This window comes from Pleurodeles waltl, chromosome 2_2 (assembly GCF_031143425.1).
Source record: "Pleurodeles waltl isolate 20211129_DDA chromosome 2_2, aPleWal1.hap1.20221129, whole genome shotgun sequence".
Lineage (NCBI taxonomy): Eukaryota > Metazoa > Chordata > Amphibia > Caudata > Salamandridae > Pleurodeles > Pleurodeles waltl.
The window spans coordinates 84,332,554-84,344,678 of NC_090439.1; the positions used below are offsets into that span (position 1 = coordinate 84,332,554).

Genomic DNA, 12,125 nt, shown 5'->3' on the forward strand with positions numbered 1-12,125 from the left:
AATGCTTTACACATTGCCTTCTAAGTTAAGCCTGACTGCTCAGTGCCAAGCTACCAGAGGGTGGGCACAGGATAATTTGGATTGTGTGTGACTTACCCTGACTAGAGTGAGGGTTCTTGCTTGGACAGGGGGTAACCTGACTGCCAACCAAAAACCCCATTTCTAACACTCATTCAAAAGCGTCATAAGATTCCAAGCTGTGATTTTCAATAAAGGTATTATGAATATGGAGACACCTTGATGAAGGAAGCAATGTGCCACTAGGTGGCCTTATAGCTGAATGATAACCTTAGTCTGTATTGTTTGGTAATGGCCTGCCATACAGATTTGAATGTACAACCAGTTCATATTTTCGAGTCTGCATATGGATTATTTAGCAAATAACTGAGCATCTTCCTATAGCCAATACTAAAGAGTTTTTAAACTAAGGAATTTGGCCATGGTTGGGAATGTAGTAATTTAGGAGTGGTTTGTAGGTCTTTAGGTGCTTTGATATTAGGATCCACTCGTTAAATGCCCAGGTAAACTCGGAGCAAAATTAAAAAGCTGGTGTTTTCGTTGCCCTTTTGTATTTTTAATTTATTTCAAAGAACCTTCAATAGATCTAATTTTTCAGTTTAACCTGTGTATATCTCTTTTAATCGTGTATCGCATGCATTGTGTTAAATTCAAAACCTTTACTCCTATAAAATGACAAAATGGGATGTAAATTTAAATGTGTTAACTCATTATTACATCAGTCTATTAATAAATAATAATATCCTCATAATGAAATTAAATAAAGCCACTTCATTATCTTTGCTGAGTCAAGATAGTTTATTCCTACCATTAAAACGTTACAGTGAACACACAATAAAACATGGACCCTAATTGTTTTAGAGATATCTCCCACTTTGAGATGTGGTTCTTCAATCCACTGGGGATAGTGCCTAGGTGGCCAGTAGATACATGACATACTCCTCCCTATACACCTGCTGATGCAGAAAAGGCAAACCGATCTCTTTTTCAGCTCACCTGACTACTTTCACCTGGTGTTACTGGGGATCTCTAGGCCATGGCATGTTCTGAAACTCCTGGGGAAATCTTATTGTGATCTCCATGGCAGTCACCATAATAGACACCAGCAACATCCTGGACTACTTTGGAATATTCCAGAGCATGCTTTATAATAGTGATTTGGCATTCAAAGCTGATTGTGGGTGTGCAATTTACATTTAATGATGCATACTCCCATGTAAATCTTGCTTAGCCAAGGGCAACAAATATTGGCCTGTGACGTGCAACCTTCTATGAGCAGGATATTCCCATTAGTAGGATCTTCCACTTATAACCACTGGGGGTTGAATAATGGGCAAGCTATCTACCTTTTGGGATGCAGATCAGTGAGTGAGTGTAGTACAGAATACACATATAATGAAGGTTATAGAGAATAGGCAGATCTGTCTCTTAACACATTTTCAATGGATTAGTAATAAGGGCCATATTACCTATGCCACAATCAAACTAAGCCTCATTTTAAGTAGGAGTTTTCTGATGCCCCAAGGCATGGCAAAAGTGTCGCTCAGTAGCCAGCATTCAGAAATAAAGACAGACTTTCTTTATCATACCAGAGTAGAAGCAAAATTATACCAAAGTTCATGAAGGTCCAAAGATGAAAAACTATTATAAGTTGGTGCAGCTCAGATAGCAGTACCAGCTTCTTATGAGCAGGATAGCAAAGCAATACAAAACATCCATCTAAATCAGTAAATATGTATCATTTATAGTAAGGAAACTAACCAACATTCTTGGGGACAGATTTATGAACTGAGAATGAGTGCCGCGCCACTTTCCCTGCGCCCCTTAGCACCCCTCTACTGCCACCATGTGTGCGCTGTATTTAAAATACGGCACACCACGGGGCAGGGTAGGGGGCAATAGCGTCTTTTTTCATGATGCTATTAATGTACTCTACCGGAGTAGCGCCAAAATATTAGTACATAGAGGCCCATTAGAAATAATGGCAGCCCCCTTTTAACGCCTGCTCTGAGCAGGCGTTAAAAGTGCCATATAAAATGAGGCAAGGAAATCTCTTAGATTTCCTTGCACCATTTTTTCACCCCCCCAAGTGGGGAAACCACCCCCCCCTTTGCATACATTATGCCAGGGCAGGCATAATGTAGTGCAAAGGATTACAAAGTGGGGCAATGCACACATTGCGCCACTTTGTAAATAGGGCGCTAGGATTTTGGCCTTGTTGGGCCTCATTAGCATAAAAAAATGACGCTAATGTGGCGCAAGGTGGCATTAGGGGCTTAAAAATATGCCCCTTGGTTCGCAGGTGGGAGAACCTCAACTCATCTAAAGAATGAGGCACTATAGGTAATTGCCTGGTGACAGATTGAGTTGGAACGCCACCTCTGTGGCAAATGATTTGAGTGGGTTCGACTTGCAGCAATGTGGCTTCACTAACTCACCATTACTAAAGTCCACAAACTAAAAATTATCTTGCATATTGCTTGTAGAGCAGCAGCATGGCTGCCATGTATATCACCATCAGTTGATGTTCACCTTCTTAAAGCTACTTCTGCTAAGGTAATCAGAATTTAATTCAAATTAAGTTTTGCCTGATCTTTGTCAAAGGCATTTTCACTATTTTTCTATGCACCAAGGGCATCTAAAAATGATTAACAGCAGAGTGGAAGGTTATTCGGAGATGACATTGTAGCCAAGTAGCATGTTAAAGTTGTTATCAAGAGTTCCTTATTTGACTTTACCTTTGTTGCCGATAATGTTGCATTACATACAAAGCATTATTAGAGTATGTTAAGGGAATACTGCTTCACAATGGACTTCCCATCATATTTAAATATTCCAATTGAAGTGATGAGGCACATATAATGGCAGATTTGTCTTTGTGACATGAAGATATTGGAATCAAAAGAGCATTGGCTGATAATGACTATGAAAAGCAAACTTGTAGATTGTGCCTGCCAGTTATAGTCGAGTCAATATTATCCATTTTGTTAGGCTGTGCCCTTTTTTATACACATTGGTAAGTCTTTATTTTTTTCTGCCTCCCTTGGCCATGCCTGATTGATATGAATGGTGCTACTATATTTATAATGAACAAAACTGTAATCAAAGAGATCTATAACTTCTGTAATATGATTAGGCAATGTATGTGTTTTCGAACTGAATGTAAGCATTTTTGTTTAATGTTGATCTTGCTTTCATTATGCTCATATGGGTTAGCTAATCCGTATTAATTAAATCTATACATCAATTGATCATTTCAATAGGTAATCTTAACAGGGTAAAAAGATTAGCTGAAATCTCAATGGGAGAGGATGTGACTATAGGGCCAGAGGTGCCAACTTTATAACTGGGGGACAAGGCTTGCAATTCGGCCTTGGCTGAGCAGAATTCAGTAATTCTGGGTAAATCACTTAGGGCCTGATTTATATATATTTGGAGGGTACACCCCACCAATATAATGGTCCGCCCACTAAATTTAAAGTTTGGTCACGGCGGGGACTATTTTGTCTCTGCTGTGGTCAAACTTCGCTGATGGCTTTGGAGAGTATGAGCCATCAGAGAAATGGCTACAATGTTGCCCACCCAATTTCGGTGGGTGGACAAGGAGTCATATTTTACTGTTTCTCACCGCCAGGTGGAACCTGGCAGTAATGGACAGTAAAATCGTTATAAATCCCCCCCTGCCACAGGAAAAGATTCCTATGGGGGGGGGCATTATATTTTTTCTTTTGAAGGAGAAAATCCCATATCAGGGTTTAATTTTTTAAAAGACGAATTAAATACTCTGTGCTATGGAGCTGCTTCCTGCTGATGGAGCCCTGTTACAAAAAGTAAATTGCTTTTACAGGACCTGCCATAACAGCGATTCCTGGCAATGCTTTTATAAATGACAGTCTGCCTGGCAGTCATTTATAAATCAAGCTAGTAGTTATTCTACCAGGGCAACAGAGTAATTTGCTCTGTTGCCCTGGTGGACCAACAGCCCATCCACCAGGATTTAAATCACACCCTTAGTCTCCTCGTGCCCAAAAAATGAAAACTATCTTATGTAATGTAACTGGTGCTTAATTAAAGGAGTCCAATTCTTTTGGGCCAAGTTTGTGCTACATAAAACTGCAATAAAATTATAATATGCAGTGAACAGTCTAAGAATGTGAAAGGTTTACAGTTTCTTTGAATTGAAATCAGTTACTAGAAGTGACAAACAAGTCCTGTTAACAATTCATTGTTTAGAATGAACCCCTTTACAAATACATGTCAGTGGAGAAGAGGTTTTGTCCTGAGGCAAAGTCACAAAAAGTGATGCAAACTGGTGCTAAACTATTTACTTTCCAGTACAAAATGTTTTATACACTAGATGGCTGTCTTAAATTAATGTGAATAGTGATTTGTCCTACTTTGCAATACTTTTCTACAAGGGATCATTCCTTTGGGTGTTCCTGGCCGCTCCCATGTTGCATCCTATGACTTTTAATGTAAGGTCCTATCTGCAAACATTTGTAGACATGGCATTGTGCAAAAAACATAAGCCTCTTTGAGGAAGGTGCAAAGTAGGAGAATGTTTTTTCACCACATTTTTCTAACTTTGTATGTGTACTACATTGTACAGCACACATTCAAAATGGGAAATGTTTCAAAGTATGTCAGAGAATAGCATTTTCTATTGGAAGGGTAGTCTTCAAGGAACAAAAACAAATCTAAACGTCACATACACACCTTTGCACTATAATGCAAAGCTGCGTGTGGGGTGTTATGAAGCCTAGTTGTGCATCAGTGCTTTGGAATGGAGCAACCCAACAATATGTAAGAAGCTATGTCACTGTCCTGATCTTTTTTTCATGCAGTTCAGCCCAGCCACTTTGGTTGCTGGGCTGCATTGCATGAAATGTTTGTAAATCGGCCCCTAACATTAAGAAGACAAAGAGAGAGAGCTGGAGCCTTTAGTGGAGTTCCTTTGTGGTGCCATAGAGATGTGGCTGGAGAACTGGGGACCAGTACATTGGTGATAAAACTAGGCAACCAACAATCACCTGTCCACTCACCATTCATCCACTCTCACATGAACGTTCCATTATCCTATTGAACTTCACTGAGAGAAAGAGGTGGAAAGAGTGGGAGTGCATGCCCAGTTTAGTAGACATAAAATGCCTATAAGATTTTGGGGAGACCATGCCCTTTCAAAGCTTCAATTTATCATTTTTTTCCAACAACCTGGAGTATTAAGCTCTCTTTTACGCTTGCTTGCTTCACAGCTCCACCAGATATTCCTAGTTTAGATTGCTGCAGTGTTTTGTTTACTGTCTAAAATCATGTGTACAAATATGTGGTGGTACAACAAACCTTTCTGTCGCAAAAGAGATTGCTCTCACTTGTAAGAACTAGCTCAAACTAACACAGTTCTGCAAAACCCGCACAACAACTCCACATTCGTATGCATACTCAGCACCCACTGCCGCACCAAACATATTACAGAGAGCTGGGACCTGCTGCACAACTATGCCCCCAACCTACTTTTCTTCATGGAAACCTGTTTGAATCCTGCATTGGCATCTGACATCATCACAACCGTCCCTCTGGATTACAAGATTGCCCGGTAAAACAGACTTTAAAAGCCCTGAGGTGGAATCGTCATCATACACAAGAACACCATCAGCCTCACCACATCCAGGGAGACATCATCCTTCAACATGGAGCACCTGCCTTTCAAGCACTATGGGGGTTATTACAACTTTGGAGGAGGTGTTAATCCATTCCAAAAGTGACGGTAAAGTGACGGATATACCACCAGCCGTATTACGAGTCCATTATATCCTATGGAACTCGTAATACGGCAGGTGGTATATCCGTCACTTTACCGTCACTTTTGGGACGGATTAACACCTCCTCCAAAGTTGTAATAACCCCCTATGTCTTAGCTAACAACAACCTAAGTGACACTCTCATCATTAACAGTCTTCAATGCTCACCAAAAACACACTAATCTTGCCGGCACCATTCCCAGCCAAGATCTTAGAGAAAATCATTACAGATACCTCATGGAATCTGCTCTCATCACCTCAACGGATGACATCTGCATGACACTGGATAGATGAAACATGGTGGCCCTCATCTTCTTGGATGTCTCCACAGCACTTGACAGAGTCTCCCACCCCATTCTCATTCAACGCCTACACAACATTAAATCCAAGGACATAGAGTCTGATGGACCTTCTCCTTCCTGATTGGAAGGACCCGGTCAGTCAGCCTGACACTGTACACCTCAGACAACTGTGATTCAATCTACAGAGTTCTGCCTGGATTCTCCCTGAGTATTACCCTCATCAACTCACACATGATGTCCTTAGACAGCATTATCCGCTCTTACAATACCAACGTCCTCTCCTATGCGGGTGACATGCAACTTATTCTCTCCCTCACGGACAAGACGTCCAGTACTTGGATCAAGTTCAATGCCTGCAAGTCTGAAATCCCTCACTGGATGAAGACCAAGGCCCATATTTACAAAAACATTATGCAGCAAGTTGCTGCAAGCCAGCTTGTTAAGCTGCGCTATTAGGAAAGTGTAGGAATGTTTTGTATTGACAGAAATACTATGCATCCCTGCACTTTCCTCTGTGCTGGGGCACAACTGGCTGCCTAGCGCCAACGCAGGCCCCCTTGCACCATAGTACAGGGGTGCCTGCGTTGCAGGGATGATTGTTTATGTGTTGGAAGGGACACCTGCACAGAAACAATCATTTATGGTGTGTTCCTCCTTCTGTGTGTGCTGCACAATGCAGCACATATAGAAAGACTATACAGTGAGGAGAAATACAATTATTTCTACTCGTTGCATCACTTTTATGCCACCCCTGGGGTGGCATAGGAATTAGTCGCATTACCTGCCTTGTAAATCGGGGAATGCAGTAGATTTCATGGGTGTTGCGTGGGAACTCCCACAGCAACACACATGAAATGCCCCTTTCACACAGAGCTAAGCATAAAAAGGAACCATATTTACAAGGCAATGAAAAGCCATGCAAGGTGGCTTTAAGTGGCTCTGTAAATATATGTGGTCACACTGCACCACCAAAGCATCACAAAAGTGATGCTTTGGGTGCCTTATTATTCCACAGGAGCATTGTAAATATGTCCATAAGTCTCTCAAGCTAAATATCAATAAGACCACATCTCCATAGGTCTCCACCTGATGGCCAACAGAGAAAGGACACACTACCATCACCAATACCCCCCCCACCCATGCCAAGAACCTCAGGATCATCAACAGCACACTTGACATGACCGCCAAAATCAATGCCGTCACCGCCTCATGCTTCCATATCAAGAAGATGGTGAAAAAGATTTTCAAATGGCTCCCAGGCAGAACCTGGAAAGTGCCCTTGCTACTAGCAAGTTGGATTATGGGAACAACATCTATGGCAAGATCAGCAAAAAAACTCAACAGAAGGCTGCAGATCATTCAGAATTCTGCAGCCAGAATCACTCTCATTTTCTCACGCCCCATTAAACGCTACACTACACCTGAAGGAGCTCCTCTGGCTCCCAGATCACAAATTGGCACAATTCAAATCCCTCACCCACATTACAGGGCATTGCATAACACTGACCTAGCTTACTTCAACAATAACATCTGTTTTCACATACTTTCCAGACACCTCCACTGTTCCAGCCTCCTACTTGCACAAATCTCACTCATATGGAAAACCAGATCCAGCAGTCGAGCCTCCTCCTACATTGCTTCTAATGTGTGGAATGACCTGCTGCTGTACTTAAGTCTCCTTCTTACTTCATCAATTCTGCATAAAGACGAAAACCTGGAAATTTGAGTAGTCCCATTAGGCCCTTGGTGTGGCAATAGTCACACCTGCTCAGTGTTAGAATACCCACCCAAGTGATAGTGTGCTCTACAAGTCTGCATAACATAACATTACATTACATAACATAACATGATAGGCCAACAAAAAATATGAGAAGGCAGTAGTGGCCATCATTATACCTACCTTACCAAACTGTTGGCACTGTCAGGATCCTGAGCTGTTACCAAGCCAACCAGTGTACCAATATTTGCATTTTCATACACCTCCAAGGTGTAGGATGGCAGAGTAAACAATGGAGCCTCGTCCACATCACCCACGATGATCTTTAGTGTTGTAGAATCTTTGAAAGGGCCCAAATGTGAAAACCGCACGTCAAGGTGAGGATTCGCTCCTTCTATGCTCAGAGAATAGTGCTTTTTTCGTTCAAAGTTGAGTGGCTGTTGAAAAAAACATAGTTTTATGTAAGCAGGACATCATTTTCAATTTTACAAACCTTTAAATACACACTTTGGATAATAACCCTCAATCACAATTTTAATGTTTTTTTTAAAATGTTTTTAATATGATTTCCTAAGTTTCTAAGCAACACTCTTGATACAGGTTAGGAACGGACATCTGAAAATTTAATAATCAGATCTTGGAATTAAAGGTTTGATGACTGAACGAAATATACATGAAGAATTTTTAATCATGGACCTTTTCGTTTAAAGTCGTCAGTGCAATCACAATTGATGTGTCAGAAATTTGATGTTTGGAAAAAAGTCAGTGTGGTGAAATATTTTGGGAACAAATATACAATGACATACAGAGACGGTTGCAAATGCGACACAACATGAAAATATACATTAAACACATTTAAATATTTCCAATCCGAAATCAACTGTTGCATTAAATGAAGGTTTGATGTATACGATCTTTGTGATTCATCAGCATTTTCATTGTATTGTTGTGTATTAATAACCATATTACATGCTAGCCATCAGTTACTTTTACAGAGCACTGCGCAGCGTGTGTACGTTAATATTTTGGACAATAATGCATAAATAGTTTTGGGTGGAGCTCGTGTATTTAACTACACTAAGACCAGAAAGTTACATTCAGAACACAGGTATTTTGAAGGAGCATAATATTTTTTAAATACGCCTTTGTGCTTTTGTATTGTGCAGTTTGCGAAAGAGCTGCAGTCTGTAATACGATAAATTCGTTGTATTTTCCAAGCTCCATCTCTTTGAAATTACACACCAAAAAAAAATCTTAATTTAGAGTTTTCGGTGGTTATTGTAACCAAAAAAATTTACTTCAACACACAGATAATGAATTAAATGTAATGTACTCAAAGCCGCATCTGCAATTGTTTCTTCTAGTTAACTACATTGTCCTACAAACTTTCCCTTCTCTCAGAATGATGGCTAAAAATACTGTGCTCTCCTCGGATGAAAGCAAATCACCAGGGCCCAGATTCAGAAATATATCGTGCGATGCAGTCTAGCAACTGAAGGTGCTCTGCTGCGTTGAGTGAACAGGGGAGAGCAGAACACAGCCATTTCTTCAAAGATATGGCACGGATTTGCTTGCTCCCTGCACTGGTGCACTTTATCCTGCCATGCGCCAAAGCAGACAATCATACACAATACTGCAAGAGCTTTTGCATTGTGATCAGCATAGTGTCTGTGCAGAAAGTGGTGCCTTCCTACACAAAATGTATGTTGAAAAGCAATTTCCTCTTTGTATGTGTGCTCCGAGGCGAAATAAAAACATTTCTCATTGTTACACCAGCCATAGAGAGGCACAGGATTTTGGGGCAAACCCATGTCAGCAAGTCTTTGTAGACATGGATTTGCATCAAAGCGCATGAATGGATGTGTGAGAATGTCAATGCACCACCCGTGGAACACCCTCTTGATGCAAAGTAAAACAAGGCAGCACATTCCTATCATAGTTTCTATTGGATTGTAAGTACCAGTGCTTAATTTGTGCTTGTTGTTTCCGGTGCTGAGCACGGGCACTTATTTGTGAGGGCCGGGGCTTTTTCTTATGCCTCAAGCATTTGCTGTGAGCAAAAGACACATATGGGAAAGACGGAAGAAGGAAAAACTAAAAAGCGTCATAAAGGGCGAAAGTAGAAAGTTGCAGGATGAGCTGAAGGGGCAGGGGTGGCCGTGAATGGATTGAAGAGGCCCGAGATGGCTTCAGGATTACGCTGCCTCAGTATTCAATGCTGGCAGATTTAATTACAGCAGTCTCGTGTTTAAGAGAAGGGCTTTGAGCACCGGCACCTCTTTCTTTACAAATTAAGCACTGGTAAGTACCAACACCTGTATACTAAAAGGTGATGTCCCAAAATCCCCAGGCACATAATGCTCTGCCTAGTGAATATTATTTATCCATGTCGCTATTTTGCTACAAACATATGGATGATGACCTTCAAGAAACAGTAGAGCACAATGTCTTATTTCCCTTTCCAAAGGGGAAACTTTATATTTATTTTGAAGCAACCTGTGTTCCTTAAAGTAACCTGCACAGCCTAAAACAAAATCCAGTTGGGAAGACATTAGTGGAGTATAGAAGCATGCAGTGGTCAATTGGAGCACTGCCTGATAAATGCCTCCCACCCCACAGCCCACAAGACTACCCATCCAATGGGGACAGTATCCACTCTGTGAATGGCTTACCGCCTACCTTGAGGAGCCAATAACTTAAAAATGGATTGAAGCCAAAATTGTGGTCACAACCGCTGGTGCATCTCATTGCGAGTTACAGTTTGGAAGGGACGTCCCTTTCACTCCCCTTTCAAGTTGTGCTTCGGAGTGGGTCAGTAAAGCACTTTTGCAATTTAGAAAACGCTGTCTGACTTGCAAATGGGATGTAGTAGATAGCGAAAGCCATGATTTGTTTGTAAGCCCTGAACTGCTGGGTTTCCAACTGCAAAATGGCTTTGTACACCTAGTCCAAAATGACAACAAATGATAGAATTCTAAAGCTTCTTAGATCAGTCTTACTCCAAAATATTCTGCCTTGGTTTACAAACCGATTTCTGGGTGGTATTTACTAGGTGCGTGTTGCTGATCAGTTTGCAGAAGTAAAATTTGGCTATTTATTTGAAACTAAATGTTGAAATTTGAAAAGTTTTCCACCATAAGTAATCATGTCTGTGTAAAAAACAAATCATAAATATGTTGCTCTGAAGATAAGAGTAAGAAACAACTGCTCTCAGAATATATTCTGAGTGAGGCATGGGAAGCCCGATCCACCAAGAATTTTCTGTTTTAAATATGAAGTATGTTATTTTGTGATCTTGTTGAAAACTGTTAAGATGTGGATGAACACACGGCAGCCTTAGCAACATTTATAAATATAATTCCAAAAAGAATGAATCAGCTTCAAAGGTTTTTAAATAAGTGTACATTCTGTGTAGCGTAACACACAAACAGATATGTTAAAGAATGTAATTAAGGCTAAAAAGCTAAGGATTCAAGTTTTTTTTTTTCACTTCTTGTGGCATTTTGCAAGAAGCCAAAACCAGGCATTATAATATTATTGGAGTAAAACAAGCTGGAAACATTTTAGCTAACTACCTATTACTTGTATTGCTATGAAATAAGTACTGCATGCTGTAATTGATCACTGGTTTTAATTGTTTTTCTTGATTTACATCCTGAATTCTAGCACAATACTTACCTCTGTTATGAAGTATGTAGTGTTGTGTCTACCTCCCCATGTTCCAATAAAGTTTTCAAATCAATGTAATCAATACTTCTTAATTTTTTATGTAATGTAGACAAAACGTATTTGGCAAGTAATAAATCAAGAAGGTGGGGTCAACTGATCAAGCATTAAAAAATATCACATAGGCTGTATATAAAACAATAGCTTTTTGACAACTACATAATGTTGCATCTGATACTGTTCCAAGGTTTGTAAGTATTCTGTGAACAAAGGCCCTGTTGGCTCCATCAATGGGATACTTTCTCCAACAGCTCTATAGAGGAAGGGCCTTTGGAGGAAAGAACTTACATTGCTCACCCTATTTAGAATAGACAATGTAAAGTCTCTTTTTCTGTGCATGTTCACCAAGAACAACCTGCTGGTACGAGACAGGAAAAAACAATAATGATGCCTACACTCTGAAAGTAAACTTTCATGGTATGGGGGGTCAGTAGTTTTTTTGTTTTTCAAAAACAAATTCTTGCTCTGGAGATTTCTTTTTTGCAAAACAAAAATACCTTTGAAAACTTTGATGGTTAAACTTTTCTTAAATTGGCAGGAATCGCCAAGATGTTGATTTCTATC

The 12,125-nt window shown here is 40.3% G+C and overlaps 1 protein-coding gene across 2 annotated transcripts in view; it reads right to left on the reverse strand.

The window, feature by feature from the left end:
- The window catches only part of CDH18 (cadherin 18), a 2,476,497-nt gene that overhangs the window by 677,458 nt on the left and 1,786,914 nt on the right, over positions 1-12,125 (reverse strand). For both annotated transcript variants that reach the window (XM_069219481.1, XM_069219482.1), the window contains exon 9: positions 8,019-8,272. In XM_069219481.1, the coding sequence (XP_069075582.1) occupies positions 8,019-8,272 (254 nt within the window). The remainder of the gene's footprint in view (positions 1-8,018; positions 8,273-12,125) is intronic.